Source organism: Oncorhynchus nerka, linkage group LG15 (assembly GCF_034236695.1).
Source record: "Oncorhynchus nerka isolate Pitt River linkage group LG15, Oner_Uvic_2.0, whole genome shotgun sequence".
Classification (NCBI taxonomy): Eukaryota; Metazoa; Chordata; class Actinopteri; order Salmoniformes; family Salmonidae; genus Oncorhynchus; species Oncorhynchus nerka.
Genome location: NC_088410.1, coordinates 103918140 through 103943139, shown reverse-complemented (window position 1 = coordinate 103943139; position 25000 = coordinate 103918140). Strand labels below are relative to the sequence as shown.

At 45.7% G+C, this 25000-nt stretch overlaps 1 protein-coding gene across 9 annotated transcripts in view; it reads right to left on the bottom strand.

Annotated features, from left to right (window-relative positions):
• stab1 (stabilin 1) overlaps positions 1 to 25000 on the bottom strand; it is a 284951-nt gene that overhangs the window by 42477 nt on the left and 217474 nt on the right. For 7 of the 9 annotated variants that reach the window (XM_065002109.1, XM_065002108.1, XM_065002102.1 and 4 more), the window contains 11 exons: positions 22391 to 22522; positions 19512 to 19571; positions 18116 to 18292; positions 17938 to 18018; positions 13909 to 14055; positions 11130 to 11186; positions 10955 to 11040; positions 10370 to 10447; positions 8925 to 9043; positions 2197 to 2451; positions 1096 to 1203 (listed from right to left, as the gene is read on the bottom strand). In XM_065002109.1, coding sequence (XP_064858181.1) covers positions 1096 to 1203; positions 2197 to 2451; positions 8925 to 9043; positions 10370 to 10447; positions 10955 to 11040; positions 11130 to 11186; positions 13909 to 14055; positions 17938 to 18018; positions 18116 to 18292; positions 19512 to 19571; positions 22391 to 22522 — 1300 coding nt within the window. The remainder of the gene's footprint in view (positions 1 to 1095; positions 1204 to 2196; positions 2452 to 8924; positions 9044 to 10369; positions 10448 to 10954; positions 11041 to 11129; positions 11187 to 13908; positions 14056 to 17937; positions 18019 to 18115; positions 18293 to 19511; positions 19572 to 22390; positions 22523 to 25000) is intronic. The other 2 variants (XM_065002105.1, XM_065002107.1) reach the window with 2 other exon arrangements.

The window sequence follows — 25000 nt, the reverse complement described above, 5'->3', positions numbered from 1 at the left end:
TTAATAATATAACAGACCAGGAGCTGGAGGAGACACAGAGAATAATATAACAGACCAGGAGCTGGAGGAGACAGAGATCATTAATAATATAACAGACCAGGAGCTGGAGGAGACACAGAGAATAATATAACAGACCAGGAGCTGGAGGAGACACAGATAATAATATAACAGACCAGGAGCTGGAGGAGACAGAGATCATTAATAATATAACAGACCAGGAGCTGGAGGAGACAGAGAGAATAATATAACAGACCAGGAGCTGGAGGAGACACAGATAATAATATAACAGACCAGGAGCTGGAGGAGACAGAGATCATTAATAATATAACAGACCAGGAGCTGGAGGAGACAGAGATCATTAATAATATAACAGACCAGGAGCTGGAGGAGACAGAGAGAATAATATAACAGACCAGGAGCTGGAGGAGTCACAGAGAATAATATAACAGACCAGGAGCTGGAGGAGACACAGAGAATAATATAACAGACCAGGAGCTGGAGGAGACAGAGATAATAATATAACAGACCAGGAGCTGGAGGAGACAGAGAGAATAATATAACAGACCAGGAGCTGGAGGAGTCACAGAGAATAATATAACAGACCAGGAGCTGGAGGAGACAGAGATCATTAATAATATAACAGACCAGGAGCTGGAGGAGACACAGATCATTAATAATATAACAGACCAGGAGCTGGAGGAGACACAGATCATTAATAATATAACAGACCAGGAGCTGGAGGAGATTTCTCAAATGGCACCCTATTACCTAATTAGTGCACACAGTTTCCATAGTGACTAACAAACTACATTGGGTCTTCATCTAAAATATCACCCTGTTCCCTATATTGTGCACTACTCAAAATAAGTGCCCAATATCGGAAATAGGGTACCATTTGGGACGCATCCCAAGACTCGCTAAATGTTTAGGGCCAAAGAGTTTTCCCTGGTCAGGTCACATGGTCTGGAAAAACTCTGGGCCCCTACTCATGACGCACCACCCCAAGAGTGTGGATTTAGAATGAATACTTTGGGTTAATCTATTAGCTAACTGGATTGTGGGTAATAAATGAGTTAAATAATGATTCCAACCCACCGGTGCAGTTCAAGCCGTCCCCCACATACTGTGACTGACAGAGACAGATGTTGTCGGCCTGACACACAGCGTTGCTATGGCACTCTGGAGAACACACCAGCTTCTTCTCTGATTGGACACAACAGTAGACAAAGTTATCACACACGGGCCCACACATAAAATACAACTTTATGTCCATAGCTACTTTATTATAGTTTGTTATTATTATTACACAGAGTTCTCTCTTAACCCCCCACCACATGACACATCACAGAGTTCTCTCTTAACCCCCCACCACATGACACATCACAGAGTTCTCTCTTAACCCCCCACCACATGACACATCACAGAGTTCTCTCTTAACCCCCCACCACATGACACATCACAGAGTTCTCTCTTAACCCCCACCACATGACACATCACAGAGTTCTCTCTTAACCCCCACCACATGACACATCACAGAGTTCTCTCTTAACCCCCACCACATGACACATCACAGAGTTCTCTCTTAACCCCCCACCACATGACACATCACAGAGTTCTCTCTTAACCCCCACCACATGACACATCACAGAGTTGACAGCAGCACAGGGTGAAGCTGCAATGCCTCTGGGTGGAGAACATGGTGAAAGGTTAAGGACCTTGCTCAAGCACCCAACGGTAGGGGATAGTTGTTAGAATATGAACTTAATAGCCCTCCAGTTACCAGATCAATTACCCCCCCCCCTTTTTTCAGCACCTGGCCTGGGATTTGAACAGGGCATTGTTCAGCTACAGGTCCAACTCCTTAGCCGCTGGGCTACCTACCAACGATATACTGCTACACGCACACAAAGCATGAAGGTAGATAATATAATATTATGAATTTATTGTCTGTTTGTGGCATTGTGTAAATGGCATAACACATTACCATGTAATAGTTCAAAAACATATCCCCAAAGGTGCTTCAGCCCAGCTTGAAGAAAAAGGAAATCAGGTACTTGACGGAGGGACTTGAACATCCCCAAAACATTCCTTACACCCAGTACAGGTCTGGATAGTCACCCATTGAAGTATCATGGATAAGGAATGGTTTTTTTTAATGTAATAGTGTAGTTTCATAATAGCTGAATCAATGTTCACCTATTTTAAGGTGGCAGCGGTCTCCAGTCCAGCCCTCAGTACAGGAGCAGCTCCCATCTCCCTCCATCCCCTCCTCACACTGGCCCTGATTTGTGCAGTTACACGCTGTACAATTGGTTCCATAGTGTTTAAGTTCACACAGCTCACAGGCTGTTCCTTTGAAGCCATCGTGGCACCGGCAGCGTCCAGACCCCAGACGGCCATCATCACAGTCCCCGTGATCTCCACAGGGAGACTCCAACCCACCAGAACATACTGAAACACATTAGTAGTGGAAAAGGCTGAGTTTACACTGAAACACATTGGTAGTGGATGAAGTGAGTTTACAATGAAACACATTGGTAGTGGATGAAGTGAGTTTACACTGAAACACATTGGTAGTGGATGAAGTGAGTTTACACTGAAACACATTGGTAGTGGATGAAGTGAGTTTACACTGAAACACATTGGTAGTGGATGAAGTGAGTTTACACTGAAACACATTGGTAGTGGATGAAGTGAGTTTACACTGAAACACATTGGTAGTGGATGAAGTGAGTTTACACTGAAACACATTGGTAGTGGATGAAGTGAGTTTACACTGAAACACATTGGTAGTGGATGAAGTGAGTTTACACTGAAACACATTGGTAGTGGATGAAGTGAGTTTACACTGAAACACATTGCTGGTGGATGAAGTGAGTTTACACTGAAACACATTGGTAGTGGATGAAGTGAGTTTACACTGAAACACATTGGTAGTGGATGAAGTGAGTTTACACTGAAACACATTGCTGGTGGATGAAGTGAGTTTACACTGAAACACATTGGTAGTGGATGAAGTGAGTTTACACTGAAACACATTGCTGGTGGATGAAGTGAGTTTACACTGAAACACATTGGTAGTGGATGAAGTGAGTTTACACTGAAACACATTGCTGGTGGATGAAGTGAGTTTACACTGAAACACATTGGTAGTGGATGAAGTGAGTTTACACTGAAACACATTGGTAGAGGATGAAGTGAGTTTACACTGAAACACATTGGTAGTGGATGAAGTGAGTTTACACTGAAACACATTGGTAGTGGATGAAGTGAGTTTACACTGAAACACATTGGTAGTGGATGAAGTGAGTTTACACTGACACACATTGGATCGTATCACTTTGAAGTTCCCCCTTTTCAAAGTAAAGCTCTGAGTGTTGTTATCATTACTATGACAACAAGGTTGTACACCACTGTAAACCAACAGACATGGACAGTGCATTCATACCCCTTGACATTTTTTTCACATTTTGTTTAGCCTTATTCTAAAATGGATTAAATATTTGTTTTCCCTCATCAGTGTACACACAATACCCCATAATGGAAAATGAAAACAGTGTTTTAGACATTTTTGCAAATGTATTACAAATAAAAAACGGAAATACCTTATTTACATCAGTATTCAGCACCTTTGCTATGAGACTCGAAATGAGCTCAGGTAGATCCTGTTTCCATTGATCATCCTTGAGCTCTTTCGACAACTTAATTTGAGTGCACCTGTGGTAACTTTAATTGATTGGACGTGATTTGGAAAGGCACACATCTGTCTATATAAGGTCCCACAGTTGACAGTGCATGTCAGAGCAAAAAAAAACAAGCCATGAGGTCGAAGGAATTGTCTGTCCATCTATGAGACAGGATCGTGCCAAGAAAGAAAACATTTGTGCAGCATCGAAGTTCCCCAAGAACACAGTGGCCTCCATCATTCTTAAATGGAAGAAGTTTGGAACCACCAAGACTCTTCCTAGAGTTGGCCATCAGACCAAACTGAGCAATCGGTGGAGAAGGGCCTTGGTCAGGGAGGTGACCAAGAACCTAATGGTTACTGACAGAGCCCCAGAGTTCCTCTGTGGAGATGGGAGAACTTTCCAGAAGGACAACCATCTCTGCAGTGGCCAGATGGAAGCCACTCCTCAGTAAAAGGCACATGACAGCACGCTTGGAGTTTGCCAAAAGGCACCTAAAGCCTCTCAGACCATGAAAAACAAGATTCTCTGGTGTGATGAAACCAAGATTGAACTCTTTGGCCTGAATGCCAAGCGTAAGATCGGGAGGAAACCTGCCACCATCCCTACGGTGAAGCATGGTGGTGGAAGCATCATGCTGTGGGGATGTTATTCAGCGGCAGAGACTGGGAGACTAGTCTGGATCGAGGGAAAGATGATTAGAGCAAAGTACAGAGAGATCCTTGATGAAAACCTGCTCCAGAGCACTCAGGACCTCAGACTGGGGCGAAGGTTCACCTTCAAACAGGACAACGACCCTAAGCACACAGCCAAGACAATGCAGGAGTGGCTTCGGGACAAGTCTCAATGTCCTTGAGTGGTCCAGGCGGACTTGAACCCGATCAAACATCTCTGGAGAGACCTGAAAATGGAGACCTGAAAATAGCTATACAGTGACTTTCCCCTCCAACCTGACAGAGCTTGAGAGGATCTGCAGAGAAGAATGAGAGAATCTCCCCAAATACAGGTGTGCCAAGCTGGTAGCGTTATACCCAAGAAGACTTGAGGCTGTAATCGACTGCCAAAGATGCTTCAACAAAGTACTGAGTAAAAGATCTGAATACTTACGTAACTGTAACATTTCAGTAATTTTTGTTTTATACATTTGCAAAAAGTTCCAAAAGCCTGTTTTTGCTTTATCATTATGGGGTATTGTGTGTAGATTGATGTGGGGGAAAAATTATTTAATTAATTTTAGAATAAGGCTGTAATGTCACAAAATGTGGAAAAAGTCAAGTGTGAATACTTTCCAAATGCCCTGTTTCTCTGGAATCAAAAAGATCAAACATTCTTTAAAAAAGAATATTTTAAAGAAAAATGTATTTACTGTTAGCATGAATATACAGCACATGTCAAACTAATTCCATGTAGGGCAGAGTTGATGCGGGTTTTTGCTTCTGCCTTAATAATTCATGAAGGTCACCAATTAGTAATGAACTCCCCTCACCTGGTTGTCTGGGTCTCAGTAAGGAACTCCCCTCACCTGGTTGTCTAGGTCTCAGTAAGGAACTCCCCTCACCTGGTTGTCTGGGTCTCAGTAAGGAACTCCCCTCACCTGGTTGTCTAGGTTGTATTAAGGAACTCCCCACACCTGGTTGTCTAGGTTTCAGTAAGGAACTCCCCTCACCTGGTTGTCTAGGTTTCAGTAAGGAACTCCCCTCACCTGGTTGTCTGGGTCTCAGTAAGGAACTCCCCTCACCTGGTTGTCTAGGTTGTAGTAAGGAACTCCCCTCACCTGGTTGTCTAGGTCTCAGTAAGGAACTCCCCTCACCTGGTTGTCTCAGTAAGGAACTCCCCTCACCTGGTTGTCTAGGTCTCAGTAAGGAACTCCCCTCACCTGGTTGTCTCAGTAAGGAACTCCCCTCACCTGGTTGTCTCAGTAAGAAACTCCCCTCACCTGGTTGTCTAGGTCTCAGTAAGGACCTCCCCTCACCTGGTTGTCTGGGTCGTAGTAAGGAACTCCCCTCACCTGGTTGTCTAGGTCTCAGTAAGGAACTCCCCTCACCTGGTTGTCTAGGTCTCAGTAAGGAACTCCACTCACCTGGTTGTCTGGGTCGTAGTAAGGAATTCCCCTCACCTGGTTGACTAGGTCTCAGTAAGAAACTCCACTCACCTGGTTGTCTGGGTCGTAGTAAGGAATTCCCCTCACCTGGTTGACTAGGTCTCAGTAAGGAACTCCGCTCACCTGGTTGTCTAGGTCTCAGTAAGTAACTCCCCTCACCTGGTTGTCTAGGTCTCAGTAAGGAACTCCCCTCACCTGGTTGTCTGGGTCTTAGTAAGGAACTCCCCTCACCTGGTTGTCTAGGTCACTAATTAGTAAGGAACTCCCCTCACCTGGTTGTCTCAGTAAGGAACTCCCCTCACCTGGTTGTCTAGGTCTCAGTAAGTAACTCCCCTCACCTGGTTGTCTAGGTCTCAGTAAGGAACTCCCCTCACCTGGTTGTCTAGGTCACTAATTAGTAAGTAACTCCCCTCACCTGGTTGTCTAGGTCATTAATTAGGAAGGAACTCCCCTCACCTGGTTGTCTAGGTCTCAGTAAGGAACTCCCCTCACCTGGTTGTCTGTGTCTTAGTAAGGAACTCCCCTCACCTGGTTGTCTAGGTCACTAATTAGTAAGGAACTCCCCTCACCTGGTTGTCTCAGTATGGAACTCCCCTCACCTGGTTGTCTCAGTAAGGAACTCCCCTCACCTGGTTGTCTCAGTAAGGAACTCCCCTCACCTGGTTGTCTGGGTCTCAGTAAGGAACTCCCCTCACCTGGTTGTCTAGGTCACTAATTAGTAAGGAACTCCCCTCACCTGGTTGTCTCAGTAAGGAACTCCCCTCACCTGGTTGTCTAGGTCTCAGTAAGTAACTCCCCTCACCTGGTTGTCTAGGTCTCAGTAAGGAACTCCCCTCACCTGGTTGTCTAGGTCACTAATTAGTAAGTAACTCCCCTCACCTGGTTGTCTAGGTCATTAATTAGGAAGGAACTCCCCTCACCTGGTTGTCTAGGTCTCAGTAAGGAACTCCCCTCACCTGGTTGTCTGTGTCTTAGTAAGGAACTCCCCTCACCTGGTTGTCTAGGTCACTAATTAGTAAGGAACTCCCCTCACCTGGTTGTCTCAGTATGGAACTCCCCTCACCTGGTTGTCTCAGTAAGGAACTCCCCTCACCTGGTTGTCTCAGTAAGGAACTCCCCTCACCTGGTTGTCTGGGTCTCAGTAAGGAACTCCCCTCACCTGGTTGTCTAGGTCTCAGTAAGTAACTCCCCTCACCTGGTTGTCTAGGTCTCCGTAAGGAATTCCCCTTACCTGGTTGTCTCGGTCTTAGTAAGGAACTCCCCTCACCTGGTTGTCTAGGTCAATAATTAGTAATGAACTCCACTCACCTGGTTGTCTGGGTCTCAGTAAGTAACTCCCCTCACATGGTTGTCTAGGTCTTAGTAAGGAACTCCCCTCACCTGGTTGTCTAGGTCTCAGTAAGTAACTCCCCTCACCTGGTTGTCTAGGTCTCAGTAAGGAACTCCCCTCACCTGGTTGTCTAGGCCACTAATTAGTAAGGAACTCCCCTCACCTTGTTGTCTAGGTCTCAGTAAGGAACTCCCCTCACCTGGTTGTCTGGGTCTTAGTAAGGAACTCCCCTCACCTGGTTGTCTAGGTCTCAGTAAGTAACTCCCCTCACCTGGTATTCTAGGTCTCAGTAAGGAACTCCCCTCACCTGGTTGTCTAGGTCTCTAATTAGTTATGAACTCCCCTCACCTGGTTGTCTAGGTCTCAGTAAGGAACTCCCCTCACCTGGTTGTCTGGGTCTCAGTAAGTAACTCCCCTCACCTGGTTGTCTAGGTCACTAATTAGTAAGGAACTCCCTCACCTGGTTGTCTAGGTCACTAATTAGTAATGAACTCCCCTCACCTGGTTGTCTGGGTCTCAGTAAGGAACTCCCCACACCTGGTTGTCTAGGTCACTAATTAGTAAGGAACTCTCCTCACCTGGTTGTGTGGGTCTCAGTAAGGAACTCCCCACACCTGGTTGTCTAGGTCACTAATTAGTAAGGAACTCCCCTCGCCTGGTTGTCTGGGTCTCAGTAAGGAACTCCCCACACCTGGTTGTCTAGGTCACTAATTAGTAAGGAACTCCCCTCGCCTGGTTGTCTAGGTCACTAATTAGTAAGGAACTCCCCACACCTGGTTGTCTGGGTCTCAGTAAGGAACTCCCCACACCTGGTTGTCTAGGTCACTAATTAGTAAGGAACTCCCCTCGCCTGGTTGTCTAGGTCACTAATTAGTAAGGAACTCCCCACACCTGATTGTCTAGGTCACTAATTAGTAAGGAACTCCCCTCGCCTGGTTGTCTAGGTCTTAATTGAAAGGAAAAACCTGCAGAAACTTGGCCCTCTGAGGAATGAGTTTGACACCCCTGAAGTACACATATACTGAAGATGTGTGCATCCCAAATGGCACCCTATTCCCTATAAAGTGCTTTTGACTAGGGCCCTATGCCATTTGGGATCCATACGATACAAGAATGACTGGGACAGTCAAATGAATTGTTCTTCTTTTGGCTCTGTACTCAAAGTTTGGATTTGAAGGGATCCATATCGGGTGAACCGTTTATTTGTAATAATGTTTTATGTCATTTTGGAGTCACTTTTATTGTGGATAAGAATAGAATATGTTTCTAAACACTTTAATGTATCTGAGGACACTGTATATCATGTCCACTATCTGAGGACACTGCATATCATGTCTTCTATCTGAGGACACTGCATATCATGTCTTCTATCTGAGGACACTGCATATCATGTCTTCTATCTGAGGACACTGCATATCATGTCTTCTATCTGAAGACACTGTATATCACGTCTACTATCTGAAGACACTGTATATCACGTCTACTATCTGAGGACACTGTATATCACGTCTACTATCTGAGGACACTGTATATCACGTCTACTATCTGAGGACACGGTATATCATGTCTACCCTCTGAGGACAATGTATATCATGTCTACTATCTGAGGGCACTGCACATCACGTCTACTATCTGAGGACACTGTATATCATGTCTACCCTCTGAGGACACTGTATATCATGTCTACTATCTGAGGGCACTGCATATCATGTCTACTATCTGAGGACACTGTATATCACGTCCACTATCTGAGGACACTGCACATCATGTCATGTATATCACTATCTGAGGCAGTGGGAAGGCTCACCTTGGCAATCTCTTCCATAGTGGTTCTTACAGCAGCTCATGACCCAGGCTTGACTCTTACATATCCTCTTACAGCCCATCCTTTGGCCCATGTGGTGCCTCGTCATAGAGGGATGGAGGCTGTAGAAGAAGAGGATGAAGAAAAATAATACTCCCTACCTGAAGTCATGGTTATGCATCACTGCAGAGTCTCCCTATCTGAGATGGTGGTCAAACATCACTATGGAGTCTCCCTATCTGAGGCGGTGGTCAAACATCACTATGGAGTCTCCCTACCTGAGGCGGTGGTCAAACATCACTATGGAGTCTCCCTATCTGAGGCGGTGGTCAAACATCACTGTGGAGTCTCCCTATCTGAGATGGTGGTCAAACATCACTGCAGAGTCTCCCTATCTGAGGCGGTGGTCAAACATCACTATGGAGTCTCCCTATCTGAGATGGTGGTCAAACATCACTGTGGAGTCTCCCTATCTGAGGCGGTGGTCAAACATCACTATGGAGTCTCCCTATCTGAGGCGGTGGTCAAACATCACTATGGAGTCTCCCTATCTGAGGCGGTGGTCAAACATCACTATGGAGTCTCCCTATCTGAGGCGGTGGTCAAACATCACTATGGAGTCTCCCTATCTGAGGCGGTGGTCAAACATCACTATGGAGTCTCCCTATCTGAGATGGTGGTCAAACATCACTGTGGAGTCTCCCTATCTGAGGCGGTGGTCAAACATCACTGTGGAGTCTCCCTATCTGAGGCGGTGGTCAAACATCACTATGGAGTCTCCCTATCTGAGGCGGTGGTCAAACATCACTGTGGAGTCTCCCTATCTGAGGCGGTGGTCAAACATCACTATGGAGTCTCCCTATCTGAGATGGTGGTCAAACATCACTGTGGAGTCTCCCTATCTGAGGCGGTGGTCAAACATCACTGTGGAGTCTCCCTATCTGAGGCGGTGGTCAAACATCACTATGGAGTCTCCCTATCTGAGGCGGTGGTCAAACATCACTGTGGAGTCTCCCTATCTGAGATGGTGGTCAAACATCACTGCAGAGTCTCCCTATCTGAGATGGTGGTCAAACATCACTATGGAGTCTCCCTATCTGAGGCGGTCGTCAAACATCACTATGGAGTCTCCCTATCTGAGGCGGTGGTCAAACATCACTATGGTGTCTCCCTATCTGAGGCGGTGGTCAAACATCACTATGGAGTCTCCCTATCTGAGGCGGTGGTCAAACATCACTATGGAGTCTCCCTATCTGAGGCGGTGGTCAAACATCACTATGGAGTCTCCCTATCTGAGATGGTGGTCAAACATCACTATGGATTCTCCCTATCTGAGGCGGTGGTCAAACATCACTGTGGAGTCTCCCTATCTGAGATGGTGGTCAAACATCACTATGGATTCTCCCTATCTGAGGCGGTGGTCAAACATCACTGTGGAGTCTCCCTACCTGACGTCGTGGTCAAACATCGCTGTGGAGTCTCCGGATCTGAAGTCGTGGTCAGACATCACTGTGGATACTCCCCACCTGAAGTCATGGTTATCGATTACTGTGGAGTATCCCCACCTGAAGTGGTTTTCAAACTTCACTTTGGAGTCTCCCTACCTGAAGTCGTGGTCATACATCACTGTGGAGTCTCCCTACCTGAAGTCGTGGTCATACATCACTTTGGAGTCTCCCTACCTGAAGTCGTGGTTAAACATCACTGTGGAGTCTCCCTACCTGAAGTGGTGGTCATACATCACTGTGGAGTCTCCCTACCTGAAGTTGTGGTTGTGCATCACTGTGGAGTCTCCCTACCTGAAGTCGTGGTTGTGCATCACTGTGGAGTCTCCCTACCTGAAGTCGTGGTTGTGCATCACTGTGGAGTCTCCCTACCTGAAGTCGTGGTCATACATCACTGTGGAGTCTCCCTACCTGAAGTCGTGGTCATACATCACTGTGGAGTCTCCCTACCTGAAGTGGTGGTCATACATCACTGTGGAGTCTCCCTACCTGAAGTTGTGGTTGTGCATCACTGTGGAGTCTCCCTACCTGAAGTTGTGGTTATACATCACACTGTGTTGTCGAGGGTAGAGCATAGAGTAGGGGTTGATGAAGCTGCAGATCTCAGTCTTGCCCTGTGAAAGGCAAGAAATGGTGTCTTATGGTTTGCGTGTGTGTGTGTGTGTGTGTGTGTGTGTGTGTGTGTGTGTGTGTGTGAGCTCACCGTATCTTCAGTTCCGTGGGGACAGGGTCGGGGACCCAAGCAGCTACCACATCGACTCTAACAACACACATACAGTACGTCATACAATACGTTTTGTAGTGATTCCCATGTTGTTGATGTAAAGAATATTTGTTGGTCCATGGCGACTCGACTGGAACGAACTGCAAAAATCACTGAAGCTGGAGACTCATATCTCCCTCATTAGCTTTAAGCACCAGCTGTCAGAGCAGCTCACAGATCACTGCACCTGTACATAGCCCATCTGTAAATAGCCCATCCAATCTACCTCATCCCCATACTGTATTTATTTATTTATTTTGCTCCTTTGCACCCCAGTATCTCTACTTGTACATTCATCTTCTGCCGATCTACCATTCCTGTGTTTAATTACTATATTGTAATTACTTCGCCACTATGGCCTATTTTATTGCCTTACCTCCCTTATCTTACATCATTTGCACACACTGTATATATACTTTTTTTCTACTGCATTTTTGACTGTATGTTTGTTTATTCCATCTGTAACTCTGTGTTGTTGTATGTGTCGAACTGCTTTGCTTTTTCTTGGCCAGGTCGCAGTTGTAAATGAGAACTTGTTCTCAACTAGCCTAGTGTGTGCAAATGTAGTAAGATTAGGGAGGTAAGGCAATAAATAGGCCATAGAGCCAAAATAATTACAATTTAGCATTAACACTGGAGAGATAGAAGTGCAGATGATGATGTGCAGGTAGAGATACTGGGGTGCAAAAGAGCAAAAAATAAAATAAACAATATGGGGATGAGGTAGTTGGGTGGGCTATTTAAAGATGGGCTGTGTACAGGTGCAGTGATCGGTAATCTGCTCTGACAGCTGTTGCTTAACGTTAGTGAGGGAGATATAAGTCTGGGGCATGCTTATTTAAGATGGCGAGGAAAGCACTTTTAAAGAACAACCAGGCATCTTCTACTGAAGGAATGGGGTCAAAATCCTTCCAGGATACCCGGGCCAGGTTGATTAGAAAGGCCTGCTTGCAAAAGTGTTTTAGGGAGCGATTGACAGTGATGAGGGGTGGTCGTTTGACCGCGGACCTATTACGTAAGCAGGCAATGAGGCAGTGATCGCTGAGATCCTGGTTGAAGACAGCAGATGTGTATTTAGAGGGCAAGTTGGTCAGAATGATATCTATGAATGTGCCCATGTTTACGGATTTAGGGTTGTACCTGGTGGGTTCCTTGATGATTTGTGTGAGATTGAGTGCATCTAGCTTAGATTTTAGGACGACGTTAAGCATATCTCAGTTTAGGTCACCTAACGGTACGAACTCTGAAAATAGACGGGGGGCAATCAACTCACATATGGTGTCCAGGGCACAGCTGGGGGCTGAGGGGCGTCTATAACAAGCAGTAACAGTGAGAGACTTATTTCTGGAAAGGTAGATTTTTAAAAGTAGAATCTCTAACTGTTTGGGCACAGACCTGGATAGCATGACAGAACTCTGCAGGCTGTCTCTGCAGTAGATTGCAACTCCGCCCCTTTGGCAGTTCTATCTTGATGGAAAATATTATATTTAGGGATGTAAATTTCAGAATTTTTGGTGGCCTTCCTAAGCCAGGATTCAGACATGGCTAGGACATCTGGGTTGACGGAGTGTGCTGAAGCAATGAATAAGACAAACTTAGGGAGGAGGCTTCAGATGTTAACACCAGTCGTGATGGATCGGCAGGGCTCCATGTCGACAATAAAGGGTCCAGGCAAATTGGCGAAAGAGGTGTTGAAGCCCAGGAATTAGCTGCTATTCTTCGTCGGCTAGCCGCGAGTTGGGCCTAGCTCGAGCCTAGCTCAAAGCTAAATGGTGCTTGCTTCGGGACAGAGGCGTTAGCCAGCAATAGCCACTCGGTTGCAGCTAGCTAGCTGCGATAATCCGGTGTAATAGTCCAGAGCTTGTGGCAGGAATCTGGAGATGTGGTAGTGAAAAGCAGTCCAATGGGTTGATATCGCGCTTTGCAGACTGGCAGGTATTGGCGAGCTAAAGCTGGCGTCCGAGCTAAAGGTGAAGACAGCTAGCCGTGGCTAACAAAGACTAATAGCTAGTTAGCTGGCTAGCTCCCGATGGAGGAACCAGTTATAAGGAATAAAAATAGCAAATCTGTACCACATTGTGTGAGGCGGGTTGCAGGAAAGTACATTTAGTTCGTAGATGGAAAGTGAGATTAAAATATATATGAAAAAAAATCTGAAGCAACAGACTACTTACTATTGACAAGACAAACACATGTCCGTCTGCTAAGCCGTCTTGGGTCAAGCCAAGATACATCTGTGAGGCTGCTTATTGGTCAAACCAAACTAACATTGTGGAACATAAGGCTGCCATTCTTAATAAAAACACAGCTAACCTTCCTCGCTGCACTTCGTAGCTATAAAACACTTCAACATTTCACCAAGAGGTGACATCATACGTAAACTAATAGAAAGAGAGTCATTCTGGCAGTACAACTTAGACACTGCGGATCCTAAGGGGCTGAAACAAGGATTTTGTTTTGTTTCTATAATGTTGTTGCCTTGATGTTTTGTGTCTTTGTGTCTCCAGTTTCACAGACACTCATATATCCAAGATGCATATACTTTAAACTGTCCATTGAGCATAGACACACATGAGGATAATTTTGTCATCTCATTTCTCCGTCCAGTCCGTCGTGGGAGAAACGTCTCCTGCTGGAATACCAGAACCTTCCACATATACTCTCCAGATATATTAGAAATAACTAATAGTATTATGAAGGTGATATTAAAGTCTCTTACGTATATAGTCCTGTCCTCCAGTCCATCGCAGTGTGCACCCAGACCGGGAGGTTCCAGTAGCTGGTCGATGCCATACGCAACGCCCCCGTTAAACATCATGAAACGATCCAGGACCCTCGCCATGTTGTCATTCACCATCATGTCCCCCTGACAGACACAAACAAACAAACATGAGAAAGGTAATACGATAATCACAGGACAAGATGAGAACTAACCTGGTCCCAGATCTGTTTGTGCTTTTTTTTCCAAACTCCTAAAGTAACAGGGCTCCGGGCAGCCGAGCGGAAATGGAGGAAAACTCGCCTCCCTGCGGACCTGGCATCCTTTCACTCCCTCCTCTCTACATTTTCCTCCTCTGTCTCTGCTGCTAAAGCCACTTTCTACCACTCTAAATTCCAAGCATCTGCCTCTAACCCTAGGAAGCTCTTTGCCACCTTCTCCTCCCTCTTGAATCCTCCTCCCCCTCCCCCCCCTCCTCCCTCTCTGCAGATGACTTCGTCAACCATTTTGAAAAGAAGGTCGACGACATCCGATCCTCGTTTGCTAAGTCAAACGACACTGCTGGTTCTGCTCACACTGCCCTACCCTGTGCTCTGACCTCTTTCTCCCCTCTCTCTCCAGATGACATCTCGCGTCTTGTGACGGCCGGCCGCCCAACAACCTGCCCGCTTGATCCTATCCCCTCCTCTCTTCTCCAGACCATCTCCGGTGACCTTCTCCCTTACCTCACCTCGCTCATCAACTCATCCCTGACCGCTGGCTACGTCCCTCCCGTCTTCAAGAGAGCGAGAGTTGCACCCCTTCTGAAAAAACCTACACTCGATCCCTCCGATGTCAACAACTACAGACCAGTATCCCTTCTTTCTTTTCTCTCCAAAACTCTTGAACGTGCCGTCCTTGGCCAGCTCTCCCGCTATCTCTCTCAGAATGACCTTCTTGATCCAAATCAGTCAGGTTTCAAGACTAGTCATTCAACTGAGACTGCTCTTCTCTGTATCACGGAGGCACTCCGCACTGCTAAAGCTAACTCTCTCTCCTCTGCTCTCATCCTTCTAGACCTATCGGCTGCCTTCGATACTGTGAACCATCAGATCCTCCTCTCCACCCTCTCCGAGTTGGGCATCTCCGGCGCGGCCCATGCTTGGATTGCGTCCTACCTGACAGGTCGCTCCTACCAGGTGGCGTGGCGAGAATCTGTCTCCTCACCACGCGCTCTCACCACTGGTGTCCCCCAGGGCTCTGTTCTAGGCCCTCTCCTATTCTCGCTATACACCAAGTCACTTGGCTCTGTCATAACCTCACATGGTCTCTCCTATCATTGCTATGCAGACGACACACAATTAATCTTCTCCTTTCCCCCCTCTGATGACCAGGTGGCGAATCGCATCTCTGCATGTCTGGCAGACATATCAGTGTGGATGACGGATCACCACCTCAAGCTGAACCTCGGCAAGACGGAGCTGCTCTTCCTCCCGGGAAGGACTGCCCGTTCCATGATCTCGCCATCACGGTTGACAACTCCATCGTGTCCTCCTCCCAGAGCGCTAAGAACTTTGGCGTGATCCTGGACAACACCCTGTCGTTCTCAACTAACATCAAGGCGGTGGCCCGTTCCTGTAGGTTCATGCTCTACAACATCCGCAGAGTACGACCCTGCCTCACACAGGAAGCGGCGCAGGTCCTAATCCAGGCACTTGTCATCTCCCGTCTGGATTACTGCAACTCGCTGTTGGCTGGGCTCCCTGCCTGTGCCATTAAACCCCTACAACTCATCCAGAACGCCGCAGCCCGTCTGGTGTTCAACCTTCCCAAGTTCTCTCACGTCACCCCGCTCCTCCGCTCTCTCCACTGGCTTCCAGTTGAAGCTCGCATCCGCTACAAGACCATGGTGCTTGCCTACGGAGCTGTGAGGGGAACGGCACCTCAGTACCTCCAGGCTCTGATCAGGCCCTACACCCAAACAAGGGCACTGCGTTCATCCACCTCTGGCCTGCTCGCCTCCCTACCACTGAGGAAGTACAGTTCCCGCTCAGCCCAGTCAAAACTGTTCGCTGCTCTGGCCCCCAATGGTGGAACAAACTCCCTCACGACGCCAGGACAGCGGAGTCAATCACCACCTTCCGGAGACACCTGAAACCCCACCTCTTTAAGGAATACCTAGGATAGGATAAAGTAATCCTTCTCCACCCCCTTCCCCCCTTAAAAGACCTAGATGCACTATTGTAAAGTGGCTGTTCCACTGGATGTCATAAGGTGAAAGCACCAATTTGTAAGTCGCTCTGGATAAGAGCGTCTGCTAAATGACTTAAATGTAAATGTAAATGTAAGTTACACCCGTGGCAAGAAAGCACAAACAGATCTAGAACCAGGCTGAGGCTAGAGGAAAATGGGAGATTGGGGAGAGAGGAATATAGAAGGCCCAGTAGGCCTAGTAGGCCCAGTAGGCCCAGTAGGCCCAGAAGGCCCAGTAGGCCCAGAAGGCCCAGAAGGCCCAGTAGGCCCAGTAGGCCCAGTAGTTCTGAGCAGATGGTGTACCATGTATCCACTGTCTTTCTTTCATTCTCAGCTATAATTGTGCCTTGGGATAAATAAGGGTATTTCCCAAATGGCCCCCTATTCCCTTTATAGTGCACTACTTTAGACCCTATTCCCTATAATAGTGCACTACTTTAGACCATATTCTCTATATAGTGCACTACTTTAGACCCTATTCTCTATATAGTGCAGTACTTTAGACCCAATTCTCTATATAGTGCACTACTGTAAAAACTATTGCCCATGTATATAGTGTACTACTTTAGACTGGAATATGTTCCAGGGTTCTTGCGATGGAATTGAGGAATACACCACATCAGTCACTGGCTTTATCAATAAGTGCATTGAGGACGTCGTCTCCACAGTGACTGTACGCACATACCCCAACCAGAAGCCATGGATTACAGGAAACATCCACACTGAACCAAAAGGGTAGAGCTGACGCTTTCAAGGTGTGGCACTCTAACCTGGAGGCTTATAAGAAATCCCGCTATGCCCTCCGACGAACCATCAAACAGGCAAAGCATCAATACAGGACTAAGAATGAATCGTACTACACTGGCTCCGACCCTCGTTGGATGTGGCAGGGCTTGCAAACTATTACAGATCACAAAGAGAAACACAGCCGCGAGCTGCTCAGTGACACGAGCCTATGAGACTAAATCACTTCTATGTTCATCGAAGGAGATGATTGTGGACTACAGGAAAAGGAGGACCGAGCAAACCCCCATTCTCATTGACGGGGCTGTAGTGCAGCAGGCTGAGGGCTTTAAGTTCCTTGTTGTCCACATCACCAACAAACTAGAATGGTCCAAACACACCAAGAAAGTCGTGAAGAAGGCACGACAAAGTCTGTTCCCCCTCAGGAGACTGAAAAGATTTGGCATGGGTCCTCAGATCCTCAAAAGGTTATACAGCTGCAACATCGAGAGCATGGTTGCATCACTGCCTCATACGGAAAATGCTCGTCCTCCGACCGCAAGGCACTACCGCAAATCCCCCCGCCAACCCCTCTTTTACGGTGCTGCTACTCTCTGTTTATCATCTATGCATAGTCACTTTAACAATACATTCATGTATATATTACCTCAATTAGCCCGGCTAACTGTTGCCCCCGCACATTGACTCTGTACCGGTATCATCTGTACGGAGCCTCGCTACTGTTATTTTCACTATTATTTTACTGTTTTTTATTTCTTCACTTATCTATTGTTTAACTCATACCAATTTTTTACTTAAAAATTTGCACTGTTGGATAGAGCCTGTAAGTAAGCATTTCACTGTTGTATTCGGCGCACGTGGCAAATAAACTTTGATTTGATATTCCCTATATAATGCACTACTTTAGACCCTATTCCCTATATAGTGCACTACTTTAGACCCTATTCCCTTTATAGTACACCGATGGGCTCTGGTCAAAAGCAGTGCCCTATATCGGGAGCGGGGTGTCATTTGAGACTCAGAGGTGTAAATGAGGTTGAAGTAGCTACTCACAACGACTTTCTTGTTACAGCTAAAGGTGAAGGTTGATCCGTGCATCGTCCGGTAGGTAGTGAACGAAGTCAAGGTCATCTTCTGTAGAGAGATCAACGTCATTATAATCAATACAAGATCACAATCAAAACAACATCAAGAAGTAATCAAAACATTTGTGATGCACCCATAACCTCACCTTGATATTGCGTATGATGTGAGCTTTGATGATGGCTGTGAGTTTGTCCCTGTGGGCAAGACTGTAGAGCCAGTGTTGTCTCTCTTCAGACAGAGAGCTGAGAGCAGCGTCAGACGGCCACAACATGGTCAGGGGCTGGTGGATGGAGTTCTCGACCAGGTTCAGCATGTTGGCATCCTAAAAATAATAACAACAATGATAACAACATGGTCAGGGGCATGAAGCCCTGTTCCTCTCTCTCCAATCTGGTCTCAGATGTGCAGGCGTGAAAATGACCAATAGGACTATTTTCCACCACAATGCTAGGTGTAGTTTACTGTGTTCAGCCAATCAGGTGGACCCTAACAAAGAGTGTAAAGCCCTGGTCCATTTGTACAATGTGCAATGATTGGCTGAATGCCATATGCTACTTCAATGGGAGACAAAGTGAAATTTTGACTTTGTGTAAATTGGGATTTGCCCCATAAAAGTATTTGAGATTGAAGCTATTTATACGGTAGTAAATGTGTATTAGCTTTATACATGAATTAGTAAACCAACGGCCAAGCACGGACAAACTGAAATGGTCCACCCACACAGACAGCATCGTGAAGAAGGCGCAGCAGCGCCTCTTCAACCTCAGGAGGCTGAAGAAATTTGTCTTGTCACTGAAAACACTCACAAACTTCTACAGATGCACAATCAAGAGCATCCTGTCGGGCTGTATCACCGCCTGGTACGGCAACTACTTCGCCCACAACCGTAAGGCTCTCCAGAGGGTAGTGAGGTCTGCACAACGCATCACCGGGGGCAAACTACCTGCCCTCCAGAACACCTACAGCACCCGATGTCACAGGAAGGCCATAAAGATCATCAAGGACAACAACCACCCGAGCCACTGCCTGTTCACCCCGCTATCATTCAGAAGGCGAGGTCAGTACAGGTGCATCAAAGCAGAGACTGAGAGACTGAAAAACAGCTTCTAGCTCAAGACCATCAGACTGTTAAACAGCCACCACTAACATTGAGTGGCTGCTGCCAACATACTGACTCATCTCTAACCACTTTAATAATGAATAATTGGATGTAATAAATGTATCACTAGTCACTTTAAACAGTGCCACTTTATATAATGTTTACATATCCTACATTACTAATCTCATATGTATATACTATACTCTATACCATCTACTGCATCTTGCCTATGCCGCACTGCCATCGCTCATCCATATATTTATATGTACATATTCTTATTCATTCCTTACACTTGTGTGTATTAGGTAGTTGTTGGGGAATTGTTAGATTACTTGTTAGATATTACTGCACTGTCGGAACTAGAAGCACAAGCATTTAGCTACACTCGGCATTAACATCTGCTAACCATGTGCATGTGACCAATACAATTAGATTTGTTTACCTGCACCAGTTTGGTGAACTTCATGTATCCATATAGTTCACCTGCTTCAGTGAAATTAAGCTGAAATATAAGAAAACAAATATGTCACAAGTAGGGATTAACATGGATAACCGTGATCGGTCTATAGATTAACATGGATAACCGTGATAGGTCTATAGATTAACATGGATAACCGTGATAGGTCTATAGATTAACATGGATAACCGTGATCGGTCTATAGATTAACATGGATAACCGTGATATGTCTATAGATTAACATGGATAACCGTGATAGGTCTATATATTAACATGGATAACCGTGATAGGTCTATAGATTAACATGGATAACCGTGATATGTCTATAGATTAACATGGATAACCGTGATAGGTCTATAGATTAACATGGATAACCGTGTATAGGTCTATAGATTAACATGGATAACCGTGATAGGTCTATGCACAATTCACTACATACTGTAGGCATCTCTGTCACAGAGTCATTAGGGAAAAGTATATCTTCTCCTGTCCTAGAGCCTAGGCTGTTATCCTATCCAGTCTCCTTCTGTCCTAAAGCCTAGGATAATATCCTATCCAGTCTCCTTCTGTCCTAGAGCCTGGAATAATATCCTATCCAGTCTCCTTCTGTCCTAAAGCCTAGGATAATATCCTATCCAGTCTCCTTCTGTCCTAGAGCCTAGGATAATATCCTATCCAGTCTCCTTCTGTCCTAGAGCCTAGGATAATATCCTATCCAGTCTCCTTCTGTCCTAGAGCCTAGGATAATATCCTATCCAGTCTCCTTCTGTCCTAGAGCCTAGGATAATATCCTATCCAGTCTCCATCTGTCCTAGAGCCTAGGATAATATCCTATCCAGTCTCCTTCTGTCCTAGAGCCTAGGATAATATCCTATCCAGTCTCCTTCTGTCCTAAAGCCTAGGATAATATCCTATCCAGTCTCCTTCTGTCCTAAAGCCTAGGATAATATCCTATCCAGTCTCCTTCTGTCCTAGAGCCTAGGATAATATCCTATCCAGTCTCCGTCTGTCCTAGAGCCTAGGATAATATCCTATCCAGTCTCCTTCTGTCCTAGAGCCTAGGATAATATCCTATCCAGTCTCCTTCTGTCCCAGAGCCTAGGATAATATCCTATCCAGTCTCCTTCTGTCCTAGAGCCTCAGATAATATCCTATCCAGTCTCCTTCTGTCCTAGAGCCTAGGATAATATCCTATCCAGTCTCCTTCTGTCCTAGAGCCTAGGATAATATCCTATCCAGTCTCCTTCTGTCCTAGAGCCTAGGATAATATCCTATCCAGTCTCCTTCTGTCCTAAAGCCTAGGATAATATCCTATCCAGTCTCCTTCTGTCCTAGAGCCTAGGATAATATCCTATCCAGTCTCCTTCTGTCCTAAAGCCTAGGATAATATCCTATCCAGTCTCCGTCTGTCCTAGAGCCTAGGATAATATCCTATCCAGTCTCCTTCTGTCCTAGAGCCTAGGATAATATCCTATCCAGTCTCCTTCTGTCCTAGAGCCTAGGATAATATCCTATCCAGTCTCCTTCTGTCCTAAAGCCTAGGATAATATCCTATCCAGTCTCAACCCCCCTGAAACCCCAAATCCTGAGTCCTGAAAAAGTCCTAACTTTATTCTCTGATCTATAGGTTGCATTATCAGAGCACATGTGACCTACGCACATCAGAATACCTCTATAACATTTACCTCGCTTCTGTGTGCTGTCTCGTATTGCTGCCTTATATAGAGTTCAGGTAGAGAACGTGTGATCAACAAACGCTATGACAGGAGATACGGATGTTTTTTAGGGTAGCCTAGTGGTTAGAGTGTAGAGGCGGCAGGGTAGCCTAGTGGTTAGAGTGTTGGACTAGTAACCGGAAGGTTGCAAGTTGTACCCCCAAGGTACAAATCTGTCCTTCTGCCCCTGAACAAGCATTTAATCCACTGTTCCTAGGCCGTCTTTGAAAATAAGAATTTGTTCTTAACTGACTTGCCTAGTTAAATAAAGGTAGAAATAAAATCAAATTTAAAAAGATATACTTTGATACTAAAATAATTCCACTCTTCATCTCCCCGTTAGTCTTGGGCTGATCAGCTTTCTGTATAAATCTGTATATATATATATTTCTGTATATCGACTCTGTTTGGACAAATACAGGTGATATTCTGTCATTTGTCGAAGGAGGAAGTTTAGCAACTTTTGTCATTTGACTTTTGACTGCCGTGACTGCCGTGACTGCCGTGACTGCCGTGACTGCCGTTACAAAGTTTTGTATGATTTGACAAAGCCTGTGCGCCCTGACCAGAAAACCCGCTGAATGAATTGAGGAACATATAGCGCTCGGGAATTTATGAACGTCCTGTTTTACAATTTCATTAAGCGATCATAGATAGTCTATCATTACTAAATATGAGTTTAATTTGCTCTGAAACATTTACACAGTGGCGAGTCCAAGCAGACAAGGTGACGCAACGCGCCTCTTATTTTGGGAGGACCCTGGCATAGTGACCATCTTGGTTTTAAACGCTAGGACTTTTTGCCCTATTTTCTTGGACTCTCGGGATAAATATGAATTATTCCCAGAATTTAAACTTGGTAGATATTCAGGAAATCACGAGTGATTTTAAAATGAATAAAACCTATTTGGGGAGTAAATTGTGACTTGTGTCCACAAATGGCAACACCCTAAGCCCTATGTAGTATAGGAATAGGGTGCCCATCTCTCTGTTGATCAGTTGGTAGAGCACGGAGCTTGCAACGCCAGGATCATAGGTTTGATTCCCGCTGAGGCCACCCATATGGAAAATGTATGCACACTATGTGTCTGTAAGTAGCTTTGGATCAAAGCGTCTGCTGAGTGGCATACACATGCAGCCGTAGCCTACCTTAGATGGTATGGCCTTTTGATCCTTCAGGTCATATGGGGTGAGGACCTTGTCAATGTAGTGGATCACACCGTCAGCTGTCACATAATCACTGGAGACTATCCTAGCGTCATCATTAATGTACACAGAGCCCTGAAAGAAGGGGGGAGATAGAGAGAAACTTCGTTAAAGGACCAGTACAGTAAAAAAAAGAAGTGATTTCCTGTGTTTTATACACACACTATGAGGTTGGAATAATACTGTGAAATTGTGAAAATTATTTTTAATGTCCTTTTAGTGTAAGAGCTGTTTGAAAAGACCACCTGAATTATCATCCCATTTTGGTGGGACGGAGTTTTGGCCTGCCTGGTGACATCAAGTTAGTTAATAGACCAACACGAAAGAGAGATCCAATAAAACATTTAACGTAATAAAAAATGGCCATAAAAACCAGTCAGTTTTTAAGCTAGAGACCTGTCGGCCTTCTGCATCTGCGGTGGAAAGTGGCAGAACGAAAGCGCTGTTTGTCAGACCAGACGATATCCCAAAAATCGGTCTTCTCACGAAAACGGTTTGGCCTATAAACTAATATGACCCTTCTATGGAAAGATTAGGAGAAGTAGACCCTTGTGTAGTAAACCTAGGAGAAGTAAACCTAGAAGAAGTAAACCAAGGCGAAGTAGGACCTTGTGTAGTAAACCAAGGAGAAGTAAACCTTCGAGTAGCAGTATTTTGGAGAAGCAAGCCTTGTAGTAGTAGTATTTGGAGAAGCAAGCCTTGTAGTAGCAGTATTTGGAGAAGCAAGCCTTGTAGTAGTAGTATTTGGAGAAGCAAGCCTTGTAGTAGTAGTATTTCCAAGATGGCGTAGCAGTCAGACATCTTGTCGTGTCGTGTCCCTTGTATATATCGTTTTTTTAAACATATTTTTCTTCGCATATCATTTAAAACATTTTGCTAAACCTCAACTTCTAAATACTCTCCTGCAACCCGCCTCACCCAATGTAGCGTGGATCTGCTTTTTTTTCTAAAGTATTTATATTTACTTCGGATCCAGAACCCCTCAACTGAAGCTAGCCAGCTAGCTAACAGCTATCAGTCAGCAAACCATTGCTAGCCGTCTTCAGCTAACCGGTCATCAGCTAACCTTTAGCTCGGAAAGCTAAAAAAAGCGGAAAGCTCTCGCCAGTTCGAACAACGCGACTCTAACCAGAGCATAACGGACCTATTATTTTTTATCCCCGGATTCCCACCGCAAATGGAACATTTTCAGCTGGATCTTCACAACTATCTAACTAGCTAACCGCAACCCCGGATGATTACTCCTGTCTAGCGTTTCCACCCACTTAGCTTGAAACTAGCCCAGCCAGAGCTCCTGTGCTACCACCGAAGCATACTCCTGGGCTACAATATCCGGACCCACGACCGGTCTATCGATGTCACCGCATGAAGAGGCATAAACAGACTCACCCCATCGCGACGTCCCCCAAAGGCTTTCTAGCCCTTGCTATCTCCTTGCTTGCTAATTCGGCCTGCTAACTGCTACCTTGTTTAGCCCCGGCCTACTAACTGTTAGCTTGTTAGCACAGGCCTGCTAACCGTCTGAATCGCCGCGTCCCAACCACTCACTGGACCCATATTTACTTTCAATTACTTTTCGATTTTTAATTAGTTTATACCTTCCGGTAACCTGCCTCACCTAATGTGCTACGGAATCGCTATTATTTTACATTTTTAGAACACACTCAAGAACCTCCAGAAGCTAACCAGCTAACTAGCTACAAGCTATTTAGTCATTGTTAGCCACTGCTAGCGGCTTTTACCTTTTACCTTCTGCACAGCCAGCCAGTTTTTTTAACCTGGATAATACTCGCCAGTCTAGCTTCCCTGCCCCATCCACCGCTGCCCCCTGGACACTGATCACTTGGCTACATAGCTGATGCATGCTGGACTGTCCATCACGGTACTCCATTCTGCTTGTTTATGTTTTATCTGTCGGCCCCAGCCGCACTCAGGCTCTGTGTGTAATTAATCCGACCCTCCCTGCCTAGTCAACGCCATTTTACCTGCTGTTGTTGTGCTAGCTGATTAGCTGTTGTTGTCTCACCTACTGTTTTAGCTACTGTTTTAGCTAGCTCTCCCAATTCAACACCTGTGATTACTGTATGCTCGCTGTATGTCTCTCTCAAATGTCAATATGCCTTGTATACTGTTGTTCAGGTTAGTTATCATTGTTTTAGTTTACAATGGAGCCCCTAGTTCCACTCTTCATACCCCTGATACCTCCTTTGTCCCACCTCCCACACATGCGGTGACCTCACCCATTACAACCAGCATGTCCAGTGATACAACCTCTCTCATCATCACCCAGTGCCTGGGCTTACCTCCGCTGTACCCGCACCCCACCATACCCCTGTCTGCGCATTATGCCCTGAATATATTCTACCATGCCCAGAAATCTGCTCCTTTTATTCTCTGTCCCCAACGCTCTAGGCGACCAGTTTTGATAGCCTTTAGCCGCACCCTCATTCTACTCCTCCTCTGTTCCGCGGGTGATGTGGAGGTAAACCCAGGCCCTGCATGTCCCCAGGCACCCTCATTTGTTGACTTCTGTGATCGAAAAAGCCTTGGTTT